The sequence below is a fragment of the Astatotilapia calliptera genome, chromosome 17 (genome assembly GCF_900246225.1).
Source record: "Astatotilapia calliptera chromosome 17, fAstCal1.2, whole genome shotgun sequence".
NCBI classification, from domain to species: domain Eukaryota; kingdom Metazoa; phylum Chordata; class Actinopteri; order Cichliformes; family Cichlidae; genus Astatotilapia; species Astatotilapia calliptera.
In genome coordinates this window covers 17,736,082-17,757,727 of record NC_039318.1, presented here as the reverse complement: position 1 = coordinate 17,757,727, position 21,646 = coordinate 17,736,082, and the positions used below count along the sequence as shown (strand labels likewise).

General features: G+C 39.6%; 1 protein-coding gene and 1 long non-coding RNA gene across 2 annotated transcripts; both read left to right on the top strand.

Moving 5' to 3' along the window:
• Positions 1–3,452: 3,452 nt before the first annotated feature.
• LOC113009802 (uncharacterized) lies at positions 3,453–5,858 on the top strand. The gene is made up of 3 exons (XR_003270250.1): positions 3,453–4,024; positions 4,667–5,132; positions 5,821–5,858. It is a non-coding gene; the product is annotated as an uncharacterized LOC113009802 (long non-coding RNA).
• Positions 5,859–5,886: 28 nt separating this feature from the next.
• Positions 5,887–12,211, top strand: LOC113009502 (uncharacterized). Its single transcript, XM_026147814.1, has 5 exons — positions 5,887–5,989; positions 6,935–7,429; positions 8,001–8,068; positions 11,145–11,188; positions 12,106–12,211. Exons 1-5 carry the CDS (start codon positions 5,956–5,958, stop codon positions 12,209–12,211), a joined length of 747 nt encoding a protein of 248 aa, XP_026003599.1. The 5' UTR covers positions 5,887–5,955.
• Positions 12,212–21,646: the final 9,435 nt, after the last annotated feature.

Here is a 21,646-nt window from a genome sequence, read left to right as displayed (position 1 = left end):
CTTAGAGTTGGAGTCTGCAGCTGTTACTGAAATGTACTGGTTTGCTCTGAGATGATTGGAAGGTCGCTTCTGAACAGGGCTAGCACATGAACAAGAATAAACCGATTCTTTGTAGGTCAAAGCACTCTATTCATGCATTTGCTTTAGCACTCCAACCTTTTCTTTTCTTCCCACCAGCGTCATTACCTTTTTAGAGTCAGATCCGGGTCTCTGCCTTTTTCTCTGGTGTTGTTTGCCTGCCTGGACCTTACCCTAACTGAACATTCCTTCAGTATTGCATGAACCATCTGTCTTTACCCTGTGATTTAATACTTACAAAATGTCATCATCTCCAGATAATATCATATGTTCTGTCATGTAGTCAGTATTCCTTAGTAAAATAAAACTTGTGAACATTTCTGGTGTCCTCTGCAGACTGCTGAAATGTGTTTAAAAAAATAAAAATTTCTGTACATATGTGTATGTACTTTAAGTGCAATTTAAAACCTTAATTAAATATGCCATGGTGTCATTTTAATTTATGTAGAAAACTGAAACTATATTTGATGTGAATGAGAATGTAAATGTAAGTATGCATTATGATGCTCTTCGATGTAGGAGGGTATTTTTCAGCGCTTCGTCAGGTGTCTTTTTTTCCCTTTAGACTGAGCAGCAGAAGCATGATATGAAAATGTCAGCTTGGAGGTTCAAACATCACTTATTGATGGCAGTCCAATCAACATCCTGGCTGCAGCACAAAATCCCCCCACCCGCCCACCCCCCCTTTCTGGGCTGCATACCTGCATATGTGAGGTGAAGGCGTGATGAAACCCCAATAGAAATGATATCTCCTCCCAACAGTGAGCATGCTCTCTGCTCCATTTTAATGTGGTGAATCTGATTATAAAAGCCATATAAATCATAACAGGCTCCTTACTGCATGTTAACATGGAGGTCACATGTACAGTGAGCTCACTGATCACACAGATCATCCACAGTAGAAAAACTACCTGCCTAATATTATGTAGGTACCTCTCACTTGTATTGTCAAAGCATCTCTGGCTTGTCGATTCAAGGCCTCTGAACGTATTCTGAAGACAGCAAGTCATTTATTTGGGTTGGAATCATTTTTTCAGTAATTATCAAGTAATTGAAGTTTCTCACATGATGTCAGTCACACATGGCTAAAGAGTTGTCTCGCCCATTCAATGCAATCACTGGTTGCTTGGAAAAAAGCATATTCTGGTTGGCAATGACTCCTTAAGGTTTATGGGTGGTGGTGATGGTGATGTGGCACCAAAATCTTCCAAGTGGTTGTGTTTTTTTCCATGTTTGTCTCCAGATATGTTAACGTGCTCAGCGGTCATCCTTTCAGAGTTGTGCCTCATTGCTGCAGCCAGGATGTTTCGAGATGTGCCATTTTAAATTTTAAGGTGAATCTTCTCCATTTCGAGAAGCATCACACTTTTCACAGTTTGGTGTGGTCTATAACTTCTATTTAAACACCAAAAACAGAAATCTGCTGGCAAACTCGGGGTCAGTGACTGATCAGCAGGCCTCTGTGACTGGAGCCATAGCTATCAATTTTCCTGTGATTTCCAGCAACCTTCAGCAACTCATTTCTCCCTCATGACTCAGTAGTTTGTCGTTGATCAGTCCCTAGGCCTGAATAAGGTCGTCTGACTCAACCCGTATTCACTCGATCCTACATTGTCATCTTGATTGTCACATAAGCAAAATGTAGATAAGTTAATGTGTATTTGCAATTTATGCAAAAACACAATATAGCTGCCATTAAGCGCTTTTATAGTGACTTCAGCAAAGTTTAGGTATTTGCTATGAGTTAAAGTAACATCCAAAGAAATGTCAGGAACCTTCTTTCTGTATTTTATCCTGATGTTCTGTAAATGAAGCACTCAGCTAGCCACACGATGGAAAAGCAAACATGATCCTTCAGATCAGGGCACCTTCTTTAAATTATTTTTTATTTGTTTGGATCATTGACATACTGAGAACTCTCCACAAACTCTGACCCAAATGTGTAACCATCGCGATTTGGCTGATATTGCTCAGATCTTTAGGTTCAGCTTTTTTTCTTCCTCAGCACATAAACATAAGAAGTGACTTCTCACTTCCTTGCTAATGTTTCCCAACCCCCTGACAGGTATCACTGGAATGAGTCAATCAATGTTATTGATTTCACCTGCCAGTGATTTTAAACTGTGGCTGATAGCTGTGTACTGGCCACAAGGGAAGAAATCAGTAGCCATAGAAAAACAGAAGTCAAAGTGCTGTCATCAGGCTCACAAGAAGCATATTTATGATTATTTCTTTACCACATCATTGGTTAACATTTGCTGGCCCACAGTGAAACAGGCTGCACTAACCAGTCAAGTCTCCCCTGTGACTTATTAAATAAAGTTACTATTCAGCTTTCAAACTTCACTGTGAAAATGACGCCTGTGTTGTCTGGGTACAAAAATTAAGGTTTCTTTCATCTGGTCAGGTTAGAGTAAACCTAGAGTAAACCTTCAACACACAGTTTCAAAAAAACAACGTGTAGTAGAAACTAATGTGGACTATCCTTTAGTCATGTTTATGTAACTGTCATGAATCACTTATGTGGACTGTGTGGGTGGCCGTTGTGTTAACTGGACCTCTGCATGACTGACAGCTCAGCAGCACACGCTTGAACAGTCAAGAGTCAGTGTGTGTGTGTGTGTGTGTGTTGGCTTTCACAGGTTTTTGACAGACTGCTGAGTCTATTCCTGGATGATTAATACACCTGGAGAGAGAAATACACACACACACACACACACACACACACACACACACACACACACACACACATACAAACGTAAAAAAAAATGGCCATATGGCCGTGTGTGTCAGGTATTGAGAAAAAAGATTTGTGTGTGTGCACATGTGTCAGTGTGTGTAGTTGTTGCTGAACTCTCTCATGTTGAACCTGATGTGAATTGACACATGAAAATACCCACAATCCCCTAGGACAGGTCTCTGAGCTCTGTACTGAGCCGATTACCCACTGCTGACACACACACACACACACACACACACACACACACACACACACACACACACACACACACACACACACACACACAGACAGAGAGATTTTACCACCTCCTTTCTGAAGAAATAAGAATGTTTTCTTGTTGGTCTGTCTGGTGAAAACAACAAACTGACAGTGTGGTCAGTGGAGGCCATGCCAGCAGGAGTGCGCACCCTAACACAAATACTTGTCTTTGAGAACGCAATCACACAATGAAGCACACAAAAGAAAAAAACATTATAAAAGTCGGAATCAATTGATCTGCTGTCATGCAAGTCTCTAAGCAGCCAACACGTTCTCACTCCCAACTCGTCAAACGTGTGACGCATGGTCAGGTCCCCTCTGCTGCACATATGGACGCGCAGGGTACCCTCTGGCGTCGGGAATTGACGTGAAGGGTCCTCCGATTGAAGAGATTTTGTCGGTATATTTAGACATTTTCCAAATCACATTGTAACGACCTATACTGAACACAATAAATTATATAATGCAGGCAACTATCTGAGAGAAAAGTACTGCAGATAAAACTAATTACAGGCTGTTATTTGTGTATCGGTTCTTGCATTGACGGAGTGAGCGATGTATGCTGGGTAATGGCACAGCTAGCGATTGGGTGAATTTATTGCACCGGTTTTATAAACTGTTCTACAATCCTTTTGATATTTGGAAATCTGTCGATCATTCTGCTACAGCTGTAAGATATCTTCTCCAACTCCTCTGAATACATGCAGTCATTTTACCGTCTGCTTTGGCTAATCACGCTCTTACGTATTAAATTAAATTAAATGCCTAATAAAAAAGCTGTTCTTTTTTATTAGGCAAAAACATTTTCGGCAAAAAAACATTATGCAAAAACATTTTCGGTGCTGTTAAGGAATTCACAGCGACTCACTTGTTTATTTTTGAGAAAGTTTATTTTTTTATCATATCAGATGAGCGGCAGTGACGTCAACGTACTCGATCGTACCACAGGTAAGTGCGAATCTGAATCTGTAGATTTTTTAAAATTATTTTTCTTATTTAAAACCAAAAAGAAAAACCCGAAACAGTGAGCTCACAAAGCTGCTTTTAGCAGTTCCATGGGTTAAGATTAGCAATTTTGTGGAACAGCGAATGACTTAACATTTAATAGCATATATGTTACCACACCACATGTGCTGTAAGTTAGCTAAATTCATTTCTGTTAGCCAATCAAGTTAAGCTTATCATATATCATCATCCAGGGTACAGTGATAGAGAAGTGTGTGCTGACGTTTGCTGTTGTTGCCACTTTGTAAAGTTTGAGGGTTCAAATAAGGGTCAGTGTTGCCAGATTGGGTTGATGCTGAAATTGAAGATAGACGTTATCTATCAATCTAGCTCTCTCTTTATGGCTCTCTCTCTCATTCTGGCTCTCTCTCTCTCTCTCTCTCTCTCTGTCTCTCTCTCTCTCTCGATTTTAAACTTAATAACAGCATTACATAATCATTAAATAGCAGACCGATCATCTATGCTGCAAATGAAATACAAATGGACACTAAACAGGGTTTATCTAAATGGTTACAATAGGGTTTAATGTATATATTTATTTATAAGGTGCTTCTGAATTCTGAATACTTTTTTTTTTCTAAACAGGTTCTTCATCAATCAGCCTATTATTGATTGATTCCTTCCTACATCTGCTTTTTGAAAAACTCCTAAAGGCACTTTTAAGAGCCACGTCAGTCTGTTTGTATCTGTTCTTACTGCTGTCCTTATTGGTCTGTCTCTCTGTTTCTATCCGCATTTCTGTCTCTTTAACTCTTCAGCTTTTTTCTTGTTGTCAGTGTGCTGGTTAACCTATAATTTGCCTTTTGTCTGTCTGCTGCCTTTTCTGTCTGTAATTATTCTTTGTTTCAACATGACACGCCCCAAATTCAGGCCCTGTACATTTTGCCAGACTCCCAATCAGGCAAGCAGAAGAACCTGCTATGTCTGCTTCGGAAGTCTGTCCAGCAAAAAGAAGCTAAAAGAAAAAGTAGAATCATTGGATAGCCAGTGGGCAGAAGTTGTCTTGAAAAACAGAAATGTTTGCCGGATAATTGATTCTGCCCGTATTGCAGTAAGTAAAAATTTTTTTGTTTCATATATTATCATTAAGTTGTTATAAGATGTTGCTGGCACATTAACACAGCTCATCATATGTGCTTTTGAGAACATGCAACAATATTTTATCTACATTTTGCTAAAGACAAACAATTACTTTACTGTAATACATCAGTGGTGGCTGTATGTATTCATATCAGTATGAATGTGTAAATGGCCTGTATTTGTATAGCGCTTTACTTAGTCCCTAAGGAACCCAAAGCACTTTACACTACATTCAGTCATCCACTCATTCACACACTGGTGATGGCAGCTACATTGTAGCCACAGCCACCCTGGGGCGCACTGACAGAGGCGAGGCTGCCAGACACTGGCGCCACCGGGCCCTCTGACCACCACCAGTAGGCAACGGGTGAAGTGTCTTGCCCAAGGACACAACGACCGAGACTGTCCAAGCCGGGGCTCGAACCGGCAACCTTCCGATTACAAAACGACTTGCCAACTCTTGAGCCACGATCGCTGTGTGTGAATGCTTAAATGGAAACTTCTAAGAAGCTGGTGTGAATATGGGTTAATATTGCATGTTGTATAAAGCACTTTTAGTGCTCCACGAGAAAACGCTATATAAGAGTCATTTCGTTTACCATTTAACAACAGGCTGTGTTTGACTAATTTGTGCCAACTATTTTTTTTATTAATTTCAGGTGCAGAAACTTGAGTCTATAGGCTACAAGCCCATTTTATTCATTGGCAAAAAAGACAAGAATTCACATAAGTGGGTAGCAGATGTTATTACCCATTTGGACCCCACTTCTACTACAAGAAATTTCCTGGAGAAGATGCAGAGGGCTTATGAATTTATACTGTCTAAGGGTAAGAGTGAAGTCTGTTGTATACTTTCAGTCCAGTTAATTAATGCTAATTTATATAGCAACTTTTCACAACAAGTCGTCTCAACTTGCTTTCACAATCAGAATACTTCATTAATCTTTAAGCAAATTGTGTAAGTATATTTTAAGGTCATTAAATAACCATTGAAGGATATGTTATCAAAGGCTTCGTTCACACTGCAGGTCTTAATGCTCAATTCAGATTTTTTTGTCTGCTCGTTCACACTACAAATAAAATGTGACAGCAAACGCGCTCTAGTGTGAACGCCCAAAGCGGCCGCATGCGCAAAAGAAGACGTCACACACATTGCGCTCTGTTTAGACCCAGACCAAACAGTATTTTTTGACTGATGGCCCTTATTATAAAGACTTGTTTGAGACTTTATGTTTCCCAATTTTGCTTTAAGTTATTTTGTTATTTACATATGGCCTAATAATGATCCTTATTGCTGTTTTAGAGAGGAGCGGTGCTTCAAAGGGTAGTTTCAGACTTCTGTCAGAATCTGCAAATAAAATGTTCACGTTTCTCCAACGTTGTCTTCCCAACAGTTTAGCTGGATGGCCAGGAAGCGTTCATGATGTCTTCTGTGGTGCTTCTCTGGCGCTGATAATTGGCGTCTGTCTTGTGTCAGTGACGTGGAAGATCGATTTAATGTGAAAGGACCGTTCAAACAGCAGTCGCTTTCTAAAATATCAGCTATGTATCGGATTCAGTAACACATACGAACGTGACCCAAATTGGATTTGAAAATATCGGATTTGTGCCATTCACACTGTCAGACCATGATCGGATATGGGTCGCAGAGGGTCAAAAAAATCGGATTTGCTGCGCTTTCGCCTGCAGTGTGAACGTAGCCAAAGTGTAGTTCCTGCTAAATATAAGGCCTTTTTTGAAAAATATTTTTATGAAAGTAAATATGTTTTATAGGAACCTCCACACCAGTGCACCCCAATACCCCCACAGAACAGCAGCTTGTGCAGTCCAAGAATGCCACCAAGGAGCATTGTGCCGACAAACAGACCCACATCAAAGAACACGCAGAGATCCCCAGTGAAGAACAGGCAGAGACCCTGATCAACAAGCAAGCAGAGAGCCTCGCCAAGGAGCAGCCTGAGATGACCACCCAGGAACATCAATCTTCTAGGCTCCTCGAGGAGCACCCAAAGAGCCTGTCAGACGAGCAGACAGAGACTGTTTTTGTTCTCAATCTTGTTCCTTTATCTCCTTCTTCTGTTCCATGCTCCCAGTCTTTCCAAAAAAAGAAGAGAGACAGAAGCACCTCACAAACAACCTCTCCCACCTCTCCACCACCTTTTAAACCCGCAGACCAGCCATCTCTGCAGTCTCTTCATCCACCTGCTAGCCACGCGATCTCCCAGTCCTTAAGTGAGGGTGGCCAACATGAAAATAAGAAGAGAAAGAGTAAGTATTGCTTTGCATGTTATGTCTTGAGATTTTTAAGTTTCTTACCCAAAAATGATACATATGTTGTCCTAGAGAACTAACAAACCATTGCAAAGTATTATTCACTAGTTATTTAGCTGCATTTTGGTGTACACTATAAAAAGACTATAATTAAATATGGTCAATCCCTTACTTTAGTTAAGAGGACTTTGTAATTCAACTTGATTGGATTGAGAAAACTAAAACGCACTTTTAGAGAACATTTTAGTTTCTCTCAACAAATAGTGTATGCATTTATATAAACAAGGTCTGGTGGCACTCAATTGCAAAATGAAGGGGGAATTTTTTTCTTAATGTGTTGGTCCTAAGTAAAACTAAGGTGTTACACAGAATTGATTCACAATTTATAGTATGTACTTTAAAAAAACATTCAACTGAGGTGGGTTCACTTTATGACCCCAGAGGACAAATGGATTATGGCAATCAGGAGGATATTACAGATTTTCACTTGTTGAGTGAAAACTCATATTTGATTTCTTGTGTATACAGAGTCTTATGTTTTTTTTAAATGTAATTTTTCATTTCTTAGGCTGTCGAAGATGTAGTAGGCAGAAGGTGTTCCAGTTTGAAGAAGTCACTGAGAGCAGGATAAATGAGGTAATACTTAAAATGTTTTAATTTGCTTTTCAGTAGACTTTTTACAGTAAGCCTATCTCAAGTTGTTTTCATCCATGCACTACAGCCATGAACTGTGCTACATGGGTAAATTCAAATGTACTTTTGAGATTAGTGAAGGGAAATGATTAATGGAATTACATTAAAAGATTGTATTGTATTTCATGTGTTTGTTCTTAAACAATTCTGCAAAATTAATCACAGACATTGAATACTGCTACATCTTGCTACAAAAACCTACATGGCTAACATACAAATGACTGTATATGAGGAAGGATCATATTTTTTTCTGTGTAAGCCTATATCCTCAGTTGTTCTTGTTGAATCAGGATCATAGAAAGCACAATTTATAGATCCTGATATATGCTGACCAGCCCTGTCTCACTATAAATAGTAGATAATCTATTTAGTATTTAGTATTTAGTATTTATTTATTTATTGTCATTGTCAAGAACAATGAAATTGCGTTTGGGGCTTCCATACAACCCAAAAAAAAGAAGAAAATAATAAATACCCCTTAAAACCCAAGTGTACATATTTAACCCAGTGTGACTCCAATGCAATAAGACAATCCTTAGCAATAATGTTCGTAGAAATTCAGACAAAGACCTGAGAAACATGACAAAATACAACAATGCAACCCATTCAATATTATTGTACTGTGAGATATGATATCAGATATGATAGTTATCTATTTAAGAAAGAGGGGGGGGGGCAGGAGGGGGAAGAGAATAAAGATATGATGCACCAATGCAGACCAGTTCATTGCTATTAAGAAGTTGGATATGGTTATTGTCCGTGAGAGGGGGGCAGAGAGTTCAGGAGCCTCACAGCCTGTGGATACAGGCTGTTGGCCAGTCTGGATGTTCTGGCCTGTATAGACCTATACCTTCTCCCTGAGGGCAGCAGATGGAAAAGGTGGCGCGCAGGGTGATGTTGGTCCCGCAGGATACTGTGCACCCTCCTCAGACAGCGAGTGGGGAAGATATTACTGATCTCTGGCAGACTTGTTCCAATAATTCTGCCAGCTTCTTTCACCACCCGCTGGAGTGCTTGCTGATCGGCCTTGGTGCAGCTGGGGAACCACACTAGAAATCCATACGTCAGAACGCTGCTGATGGCACAGTTGTAGAAGTTCAACATCAGAGATCTGGGAATGTGTGCGCTCCGCAGTCTCCTCAGGTAGTAGAGGCGCTGTTGGGCCTTCCGTACAACTGAGGTGATATGGTTGCCCCAGGACAGGTCCTCGGTCACAGTTACCCCCAAGAATTTAAAACTGCTCACCCTCTCCACCGCCTCACTGCCAATGAAGAGAGGCAGATGGTTGTTATGACCCCTCTTCCGGAAATCTACAATGATCTCCTTGGTCTTTTTGGTGTTTAAGACCAAGTTATTGTCGTGGCACCATGACTCTAGTTGTTGCACCTCTGTCCTATAGTTTGTCTCATCATTGTTGGATATAAGTCCGAGCACTGTAGTGTCATCTGCAAACTTAACAATGAGATTGGACGCGCAGGAGGAAATACAGTCATGGGTGAAGAGAGTGTATAGCAGAGGGCTCAGAACACACCCCTGAGGGGCACCGGTGTTGACCACAAGGGTGGAAGAGGTGTTCTTACCCACTCTGACACTCTGTCTACGGTTAGTGAGGAAGTCCACAATCCAGTTGCACAGAGAAGAGTTAAGTCCCAGTTGGTGGAGTTTGGGACGGAGTTTGTATGGCCGGATGGTATTAAAAGCCGAGCTGTAGTCTACAAAGAGGAGCCGTGCATAGGTGTTCCTGTGTTCCAAGTGCTTCAGTAATGTGTGCAGCACTGTGGCGATCGCATCCTCGGTTGACCGGTTCTCCCTGTATGCAAACTGGTGCGAGTCCAGGGATGGTGGAAAAGCAGCTCTGATGTGTTTAATGACCAGTCTCTCCAGGCATTTGGCGGGAATGGGGGTGAGTGCCACAGGTCTGAAATCGTTCAGACATGTGACATTTGACTGTTTTGGGATGGGAACGATGGTTGCTGCTTGTACCAAACAGGATGGTACCAGTGAACAGGACAACGAGGTGTTATATATAGAGGTGAAGACGTCCGCCAGGTCCGCAGCACAGTCTTTTAGCACCCGGCCCAGCACTCCATCCGGCCCGGCCGCCTTCCTGGTGTTAATGCTCCGGAACACACGCCTCAGCTCATGAGTGCTCAGGACCGGAGCAGGGTCGGTTGAGGGGAGAGGGGACAGGACAGGGTCGGTGTTCTCCCTGTCAAAACGGGCATAAAAGAGATTTAGATCCTCAGCCAGAGTAGAACTGTCGGCTGAGGGTGATGGTGTTCTTCTTTTGTAGTCCGTGATAGCCCTGATGCCCTCCCAGACCTGCCTTGGGTTTGTGTTGTTCTCAAACCTGGCCTCAATACGCCTCCTGTGCTGCTGCTTGGCAGTCTTGATGCCTCTTCTCAGGTTGGCCCTGGCAGCACTGTATGCCTCCTGGTCCCCGGATTTGAAAGCGTTGTTCCTTGTTCGAATAAGTTGTTGAACTCCGTGTGTCATCCAGGGTGGATTATTAGGCAACACACGGAATCGTTTCCAAGTTGTTACATTGTCCACACAGAAACAGATGTAGTCCAAGACAGTGGAGGTGTAACTGTCCAATGCGACACGATTGTCAGTGTCCTGCATGTGTAGTTTGAAGTGTTTAAATGGACACAATTCAAACAATTCATAATGGGATGATATTGATTATGTCAGTGTATGATGTATCAAGTACGTCAAACTTTCCGAAGAAAAGAACATAGCCAGAGTCAAAAACAGATAGACGCAGTTAACTAAACCTGTGATCAAAATAATTTTTTGTGAATGCCACAATTGGATACATGCTTTTCAAAATCCTATTATTATTTTTTTTATAAACAGAAATGCCTTACATACACATACCTACACATCTATCAAAGTGTGTTTACATGGGTCTGTGTGTGTCTCAGGTGTGCACACTGGATTACACACAAGCTTTATGAAGACACCTATCCATTAACCATGTTATTTAACGATTGCCTCTCTGATTCCTTCTGTCTAGGGGAACACAGAAGTAAAAGTGCGTTGGTTGCCTTGCTCTGTTTGGTAAGAAGCTCTTGATATTTCATTCTCTGAGAATGTTCTGTTTCCATCTATTACCTTTTTGGAGCACAAATGAAAATGGAAAACCAGGTGTTTTGTCACGTCTTACTTCTCGCTTTTTTTCTTATCCTATCTCAATTATTTAATCAATTAAGGATTATTGCAAAGTTTTTTGCCATCTTTGTCGAATCATAAAATAACAAATTTAATAAGAAATATATTTGAAACTGTTCAGAAAACACACGTAGTGTCTCACTTAGATGCAAAAGTACTGGGAATAATTCCAGCTGGACTGTGCTGGGGCCATAAGAGCACTCACATTAATTGTAAGAAATATATAAAAGCTATCAGGATTTTGACAAAGTGGAGAGAATTTGTCCATGTCTTACACAGATTTATGTGTGCCAAAGGATAAATTGCCTAAGCAGTGGAGGGAGTATTCAGATTCTGAACTTTCCAAAGAAGTACTAATATCACACTGTGAAAGCTTTCAGTTGTTTTGCATACTGTATTTCTAGCATTACAATTGTGTGACAGCAATGAATCTCTACAAATTAAAGAGTAAACAACAGCCTTTATAATAATCCAAAAGAAACTAATTATCACATTTGAACAATTTTTATTTTCACTTCACAGAAAGGATATTATGAACTGTTCAACTGAAAAACAATAACTAAGTCTTTCATATGTGTCGAGTGTAACTGTACAGTAGTGTTTTGTTTGTAATCCATCTAAATTACAAATAGTGTAGCAGAAGTTGAAAATATCCATAAAAATGACAATTTGCATTTTGGTACAGTACTTAAGGAAATGTCTTTATCATGTTCCACCTCTGGTGTTAAACATAAAAAGCACGAAGTAATCCCCAACACGATATTAATGTTTTTGGTGTTGTTTCTTTCAATAATTATATTTTCCAGTGGGAAAATCTGGGATGACACGTGGGAGCCAGCCAGTGAATTTCAACACCACTTTGCCATGCCAGATGTGCCACCTCCTTCAGCCACTGAGGAAGTCTTTTTATGATGTTGTGATGTTTGTTTTTCTATGTTACAAACAAGTAAGATATAATGTCTGAAAACTGAAGTTGTGTACTGTCTACAAGGAACACTTTCAGAAATATGTGGAACCAAAGGTCCATACATCCAGATGTCACATTGATCTTCTCTGTTCACAGACTGGATATGTTCATTTTCAGCAGTTTGATTGTTTAGAAATGTTAGACAAATATTTATACTTGTTAAAATGCATTGTGTTACGTAAAAAAAGACTTTATATTATGTTGTTAACTACAATAGTAGTTCTGTGTTCTTAACTTGAATGTTTTTGTACAGCATTTATATTTGCTACATTCTTTAAAAAGTGAGTGTAGGCTGTTATAATTGTTACGGTGAATATGACCCACAGCTAGCAACTCAATCCATAAAACCCATCAGTCTGTTTCCCTTTGTTTCTCATATGAAGTTGTTATTGTAAACAGGTGTTCTGTTTAGTTTAAAGTATGAAGGCTGGTGAAATTGTACTGAGTACTGTCAATGAAAAGTAAAATAAAAAATCAAAGGTCTATTGAGATATGAGAACTTGTAGTACTGTTTGATGTTGAGACTGAAAGTTTCCATTACTAGTAGTATCAACTTTCATAATTTTCTTAGATGCTCAACATTGACTTGGCCTTGATCCACCTACACTGTTATATAACTTCATTCTCTATGCAAATATTATTTTTTCTGCTTTGCACATATAATGTATACATAGAACACAGAAAATGTCAAATTGCACTACCAGTAATCATTTCAAGTGTGATGTCCCCACAAATAATAAGCATGTTAGATTATGTACACATATTTTCAAATTAAAATCAACATTGAATGTGGCTTTGTCCCATTACCACTGACAACATTCTTTTGAGTATTTTAACTACATTGATTATTAGAGGTTTAAGTCAACCCTCTGAGCTCTAACAGCACTTAACCCTGTATATTGGGACTATGTCGTTTTTGGCTTTAGAATATTACTAACAAATATTGGCCGTCATAGGAGAAAGAGAATTAAGCTGTTTCTGTAGAGAGATACGACCTGAACTACTATTTAGGGTTAGGGGCCAGTACAATAGCAAAACTGCTTAAAGAGATTGGAGCCAGAGGACAGGTGCTGCTGCAGGTTATAAGAAAATTAGCTAACACTGCTGAGTGGGCCAATCACTGGCTGTGGTTAAAGAGGGCTGAGATCACTTGGGCAGTCAGCTATCCGCAACACACATGCCCAGAATTGATCAAACTGTGGTGGAGCTACCTAAGCAGGGGGCATCAAAAGGGTAGAAAACATAACACTATAATTTGTACTGTGATAGACCTGAAGCCTTGTTGACTGATACAGCTGTTTCAGGGCTCCTGGGGCTGTGCAGTTAACCTCATGGTAGTGAAACATAAGGCAGGAATGAAAAAACGTTTTGCTTCTACCCTCAGCTCTTTTTCCTGTTTGTGGGAGGCAGTGGAGATGTAGAGGGTACAGCCCGATCTGGGCGCGGAGGTATGGGATGCCAGATCACATGCCCCAGTTCCGGCTCTCCTCTCTCCTATGTTATCTCTTTTCTCTTTCACCTTTTCTATCTCTTTAAGAAGTGAGGCTCTTTAAGCACTAAAGACCTAAATAGTACTTATCGTTTTGCAGTGAAGTGATAGAAGAAAATAAATTGTAGAAAACTAAATAGGAAAAAGTAGAAGAGAAATAGCAATTTCACATCAACCAGTGACACACCCCGGGGCCTGATCAACCCTGGCAGGGCCTCCATTTATGAGGGTGTCTACTGGTAAGGGCCAAAACACCCAATGAATCCAAGGCCCACTACTGATGATGTGTCACAATATTTTTATATTATAATCTGGATTTGGTCTTTAATCCCTAAACCTAACCAAGAACTTTAAAAGAAACTAAAAAATGGCAAATATCTTTTGATAAAAGACCAAAAGACACTGTGAAGTTGATGCACACAACGATTTGTCCTCCTGATGAAGTTTCAGGACTGCCTTTCTCCATAGTGGCCATCCATCTATTCCTTTTGTGGAATAAATGTATGTGCTGTATGTGTCACAAATACCTAAATTTGATCTGGTGTGGGCTATAGTATTGAAAGGGTTGCATAATAAGAAATTGTTTTTGTTTGTGAAATAGATTTCTACGTTCTTTTTCACAAATTACTTACATGATTGGCAGTCATTGATAGGTTTGTAGCTTGAACCCATCCGCTGGAACGTTGAAGACAATATAATTACACTGCAAAGCAAGACACAAGTAGGCAAAGTTCTTCATGTTACTCGTGCACGGGAGAGACCGGACAGAGTGCCGTTCCTTCACTTGACCCCAGTTGCTCTCGTCCGTTCTCCCGTACCACTGCCCTTTTATTGAGGTTACATGAATATGCATAGGTTCATTAACATATGACGTCTACATACACACAAAGAGTACCTTGCCTGTGTGTGTGTGTGTGTGTGTGTGTGTGTGTGTGTGTGTGTGTGTGTGTGTGTGTGTGTGTGTGTGTGTGTGTGTGTGGACTGCTGATCAAAGGGTCAAACATCCTTGGTCAGGAAGAGGGTAGCCTCCCCCTCACCCTAGATGGTTCATCCTAGATAACACAGTAAGGAAGTCCAGCAGTTCATTTATACACAAAAGCACTTAGACTAGAACAGACGTAGCTACGTTAATCCTACCATAAAACAATTAAGCAAGGTACGAACTTTCCCATGCTCCCAGGATGTAGGTGTGCATTCTAGTGTGGAATGCACACCAAGCCTCTGTAGCCTGTTAAAGATCACACAGTCTATCACTACACAATTGATTATACACCTCTAAGCATCTATGGTTAAATATTTCTAAGCATAAATGACAATCAACAATACAAACTCTAACAGTCATTTTCAGTTTTTACATATCAAGTCTACAGTCATAACTATATTAAACAGAAATGTGTTTTATGTCTTTGTCATGGAAATATAAATGTTGCTAAATTTTAACTGTGGTGACAAAATGATCCATTGAAACTGCATGAAAACATCAAACTGACAGTTATTTTTCAACTTTATTTGATTGTGGTCATTGGTAATATAAAAACAAATAAACTACAGTGATACAGACAACTTAAGGAAATTTGGTGGGGGTAAAATGACAATGATGTTGGTCCACCCTAAGACACTGTAGGCTTAGTAACCACTGGATCAATTAATACTCTAAATTTAAAAAAAAATATGGTTGAGCACATCGCTGTACAACTGGAACTAAACAAAAAAAGTTATATATCCAAAAGTTAATTTGTGGATCAGGGTTGTTGTGACAGAATCAGCTGAACTGCCTACTGTACTGTAGTATGATTATTTTAAAAATAAGCACAAGTACTAGTAATGCACTCAAACATTATTGATACTGTTGATATGAATGATACATACCATGAAAATATCCTTAACATGTTGTTAAGGTTCACAATTGAGGAGGGAGAGTACAAACCACTCATGGTCCAGAGGATCTTGGTCCAACAATGATTTTAATGAACACACGTGTGGGAAGACACTCTGTACGCAGACAGCCAGTAGTCCTCGACTTAATCAAAGCATGAACAGATATTTTATAGCATCAGGGTTTGTTTACTGACGCCCCTTCATGCGTCACCGATACATTTTATACATAGATCAGATCAACATCACCATGACTTTTCACCCAGAAAATCATCTTCTATTTTTATGGCTGGTACTTTCCGTTCTTGTCTCAAAGTGAATTGTTCCTCTTTCTTGTCGAGACATAACTAATCTCTCCTCTAAATAAGTCTAACTAATATGTGTGTATGTGTTGACCTCACATGCTCTTTGTGTCACCTCTTCACCTACTGTCTGTGTCTCGTCCTCAAAGGCTCCTCAAAATAACCTGCACTTAGACTCTGCTTTCGGTTTCAGTTCTGCAAAAGGCACACTCTGCAAACCTGCAACTTCCTGTCAGCCTGCAACTTAGTCTTTCTGAAAGACACACACTGTTTAAACATCTGAATGCAATATAAACTCCAGATTATATTATTAATGCAATGGTAATGATGACAATTATTTAACAATAGCAGTAAAATAATTTCCCTGCTCCACACTCCCTCTCTCGACCTCTGGAACACCAGAGGTCGCAATACATTGTGTCCTCGCTCAGATCCTCTCTAGCTGTCCTCTGGCTCAACCAGCTCCCATTCGAGAACACTCCATGTGTAAGCTAAGGTTTTCTCGGTCCCTCTCTGGTGGTTCAGATCTCGAGATCTCCAGGATCCTCGCCCCTCCTGTGGTCGCCGAGATCTTCTGCAAAGGAAACAAAACACCTTTTCCTGCATCTCCCTAACTTATCCTTTTTGGGACTCTGTAATCAAAAGCCTGATCCTAATTATGTTCTTAACTTATTGACTTATATTTATATATATTCTTCAACATTACTCATCCCTTTAAAACTCTTTAAGCGCTGCTTTCACGTCCGGTTGCTCGCTCTATTTTTCCCTTATCTGATCATCAACATCCTGTGCAGAAATTGTCGCTGCTGCAAGTTCCTCTACTCTAAAAGATCCAAAAGAAAACAACCACTTTAATCAATTAAGTTTAAGCATATAAGCAATTACTCCTGTATACATTTCATCATAGCTAAATGCTGCCTTGAAACAACTCCTATGTGTTAACTTCATTTTAACCTCACATTTCCTATGTTATAACCCGTTTTGGTATAGCCTTTTTATTTCATTTTGCTCCTTTTAATGTAACAATACCTTCTAATTCTAATTTATCAGACTTAACCAAAATATATGCTTTCCTTCCTCTTTGGTCCTTCTTTTAAGTTCAGTTAAAAGCTAAATGAATTTCAGGCCTTTTGCCTGGAATCAATACTGTCATGTGTGTTTCTGGACTCTGTGTCTGTAAGCGTGTGCAATCCTTCATGAACTCATATTATCCTCACAGTAGATTGGCTAATCATAGCGCTAGCCAAAGGCTCGTGACCCTCCAGAGACAAATTTGAGCCACAACTCCTTTAAAAGCACAAAATGCAATATGTATAAAAATCATTTCTACGTAGAAGCTCCCCCTTTATCCTAAAGATAAACCTATGTAATATCTGTATGTGTACGCCTACATTATAACCACTTCTTCTAAAAATCAAAAAAGAAATCAAACCTGTTCTACCCCTTCAACCCTCACTAATTTTCCCTCTAAGATTTATTCACAGCTTTGAAAAACCGGCATTGTATCTTCTAAACAGGATTCAGTTCTGTCATGGTCCTGGGCCATGTTGGCCCAGTATTCTTGGTTCCTTGTATTTTCGCTCCTTATTTAGGCCAGGTTTTCTGAGGTGTCCTGTTGTGGTGTTCCCTAAGTGTTTTTTCCCTTTTTGACTCTTACCCCCTTGTGCCCCTCTGTCTATTTATGAGCTCTCGTCTCTCTCTTTGTGTTTATTCCATGTTTTCCCCCAGCCTGTTATGTCTGTGTTCTCCCCGTGCTTTCTCTCCTCCTGTCTGAACCTCTGTGTACTTCCTGTTTTACTTTGACAGTCTCTCGTCAGTATGCGTAATGTTGTGTTCACTCCTGCCCTGTCTCGTTATGTTTATCAGTGTCACCTGTGTTCCCCACCTGTGTGTAATCTCCCTGTGTTCTCTGGGTGTATTTAAGTTGTGTCTTCTGTTATGGTAGTTGCTGGTTCGTCTGTGTTGTTTCCCCTCGGTCTCCCTGCGTCTCTTGTGTATTTCCCCGGACCTCCCTGCATCCTCGTTTCTGGTTTGTGTTGTTAGCTTACCCAGTTTAGGTTTCCGGTTTCTTGTTTTTCCACCAGTGCTGTTTTGTGCCCACCGTTGTAAATAAATATTCACCTGCACCAGAGCTGCCGCCTTTTGGGTCCTTTTCTACAACTCCACACGGCTTGCCCCGCAAACTGTGACAAGTTCACTTTAATCCTTTAACCTTAACTTAAAAATAACAGTTTCAGTTTTACCATATCCAAATGATCAAAAACCCAAAAGGTCCTAAAATGATCCTAAATTATTAAACAATTAAATTATTAAACCCTAAACCCCCCTTTATCTTGATACATTTCATGTGTCAAGATACTATACAAAACTTTAAAAATGCTCAGTTTTCCCCACTCATGTTCCAATCTATATCATAAAAATAAACTTAAAACAGAACAGTTATCAGTCATGTGTTTCTACAATTAATGGTAACTGAGTTACATCAAAAAATATTTCCCCTTTAACATTTGGCATTCTCCCAACAATATACTATAATCCCATAATCTAACCCCAGTCAACAAAACAAAACAGAAATTTTCTCTGGTAAAAGCAAATTGTTTGTCCACATTTATTCATCCTCACATTCACTCACACATTCACTCCATATTTTTGCTGATAGTGGAGCTTCCCGCGTCAGATTCTCCACCCTCAGCAAAATGAGCTCAGTCATTTTTATTTTCCATAGGAAAATATTTCTTTATGCTTTTGGACTGGATTGACTCGCATAAAATCCTTTTTACAGGGACTTACGACCTGAATAGTCCCCAGGTAGCTTTCTCCTCAGCCAATTGTAATCTGAAAAGCCGCCTTATATTTGCTCTTCCCGAGAATTTTCAGCGCCGTTATTCACTGTTGCAGGCCTGCTTAAAACAGAGATGGAAAAAATAGAGCTGATTGTTAGCTCATAAAAACAAAACAAAATCACCTGACAGGTTTTCTTCAAGTGCACTGTTACAAAATAATGGGCCCAATTTTTAGACATGTCCATGTTTCCTAAAACTCCCTCTATTAAAAACAAAAATAACAACAACAACCTAACTGACAGAATCAACCCCTCACCACAACAACCTCAACAACCTTAAACACACAAGTCTTGCCACCACATAATTTCACCTCCTCAATACACCAAAAGTCTCATTAAAACCACACAATTTGCACACAAAAATCACCCCCTTATGCTCTGTAACATACTTCAATTCAGCATAAAACATAACCCCCCTTACAACAACATATCACTAAACTATAAATTTCCTACCCAAATCTGCACTTCTCTTGTCTGCCATGCTTCCTCTCCTGAAAGTCACTTCCTCAGTCACACACATACAGGAAGCTCCTACGTCACCACTCACTCCAGCTAATGTGCATACTGAGTCATCTCTCAAAAAGCTGTAACAACAGAAACATATGTTTAAACATTCCCCAACTTATTAAATTATGTTATTTCTTTCTACAGTGATCACTGGTTTTGATCACTCAGTACAAGAGAGCACTCCTAAGTCACTCTTTTAAAACTACTTTAATCACTTTTTGTTTACATAACTCACTCCCTTTGTCATATGGCTTCTTCTATTCCTCAATTACAAATTCAAATGCATTTTATTAAACATTCACACCATTGTATCATTCATACAAAATAGCAAGCTGTTCTTCATTGCATATGTTTGTGTTCTTAGCCAGGTTTAATCAGTGTCTATGCATTAAACTCCATGAGCTTGTCTTGTCTTTATAAGGTTAATGCATTTTCTGTTTGTGTGTGTGAATTTGCATATGTTGCTTTTGCAGTGTGTCAGACTCCTTCATAATTTTGCCTTTAAACAGTCAATTTTCTCCTCCCCAAATTTACTAACCCAAATTCTGATTTCCTACCTTAAATAGCAGCATTCCTTGTCCTCAGCCAGAAGGTAGGGCTCCACTTGCCACTTACCCCCTCTGCCTCAGCCCAGCGGCTTTACCCGTCAGGTCCCGTCTTCTTACTGAAGCCGAGTAATCGTGACTGTGCCTGCCTTAGGTTGTCCCAGGGTTTCGAGGTGGGATCTTACCCGTCATGGGCTATCCAGCCTTCCATACTCGCCTGATACGGGGCCCAAGTGGGCAGGGGAGGGAACACACTGGCTCTGGAAATTAAAGGAGTGTAAGCTGCTTCCTTCATTGCATCTTATATTAAACTATCTCACTTCTGACTCCTTCCTAGAATAATTTCACATATGGCACTTTGTGTATGTGTGTTTTCTATTCATTAATGTAATTGTCAGTTATTTTCTCTCTTCATTTTACTATTTATCTGTTTGTTTGTAACGTTCTACTTTAGTTCTACTAAATCTTGACATAAAAACAATACTCCCTTATTTCACGCACACACTCTGCATTTTGCCTACGCACACACTTCTCTCTCAGACTTCCTCTGTTCACACACCACCTTGCACTCACTCTACTATCAATTTTCATAGTGTTATTATTATTTAGTATTTTGTACACCTCACACAGAATCATTCAAATCGAGTACTCACAGCATTCACATCACAACCTTCAACTTTCACTTTCAATCCTGCAAGACGCAGAGATGGACATCTCCTTCACCTAACATAAAACTAAATTACCATATCAACATACAATTACTGAAATTCAAACTCAAATACACCGTCTGTTTTAATAAAGTCAAAGAGTAAACAGGTGTACCAAGTGTATGTACTTATGTGTTTTAAACTGAAAGAAAAAGAAACTCAAACTCTTATAACATCACTCATGCCTCTCTCAAATTAAAAACACTTTCAAACTTTAAAACCTCCTACTTTACATCACCAAAGAAATACCTCTCACACCTTTATTCATCATGTCAAAGCTTTCTCCATTTTGCACAGCCTGCCACATGTTTAACAAAAAAATCGCTGCCCAAGAAGGCTCCCACATATCAAGGTGGTCGTTCTCACAAATTTCCAGCAGACCCTCAAATAAACAAAAACAACGACCCAGGCAGGCTTCCAGTTCAGCCTCCTCAATTTCTATGCACACCGAAAACTCATGGGGAGATTCTTCTGTCTCCCCGTGTCCTACACAATTCACCTCCAAATGATCCCCTACAATTGAAATTTCAGTGTGGAATGACGCAGAGATTAACATTCCCTTATTTATTTACTATATGTAACCTGAATTTTTCTGTCTTATCAAATAACAAAGGTTATCTTTAAAATTTGTTATTGAACTACTAATTAAGTTGCTTTTTATGGTATCAATGGTAAACTACCCCTAAAAAGTCCACTTTATTGCGTGTTCATTGAGTTACTTCTATTAAGGCTATTTAACAAGTTCAATTTACACATACTCATTAATCTGTCACGCTTATTAGTGGCTCATGGTTGCTTAAAACCTATGTCTGACTTGACCACAGAGTTAGAGCATCATTCAATCCTCTCAGGATGACCACTCCACTTACTCTGCATCCAGTCAGCTCATGAATTAACAACACTTGCAGACTGTAACCCTTTTATTTTTGTTTATGCCTTCAAATCCACCTTAAATCTTCTTACCTAAACGTTGGTTTTAAACACAAACAATTCTTATATTCTATTTTAAAACGCTGTCACCATTCATATATTTACAATGTTATTATTTACTAAGCCAGCATTTTAATCGCAGACATTTATCCACATTTGCAAACAATAGTTATAGGGCTGAAT

Excerpts from the sequence above, each read along its gene's own strand:
- LOC113009502 (XM_026147814.1), top strand. The coding sequence starts at position 5,956 with ATGCAGAGGGCTTATGAATTTATACTGTCTAAGG. Across the intron at positions 5,990-6,934 it reads TGAATTTATACTGTCTAAGG|GAACCTCCACACCAGTGCAC; the intron begins GTAAGAGTGAAG and ends TATGTTTTATAG. Across the intron at positions 11,189-12,105 it reads TGGTTGCCTTGCTCTGTTTG|TGGGAAAATCTGGGATGACA; the intron begins GTAAGAAGCTCT and ends TATATTTTCCAG.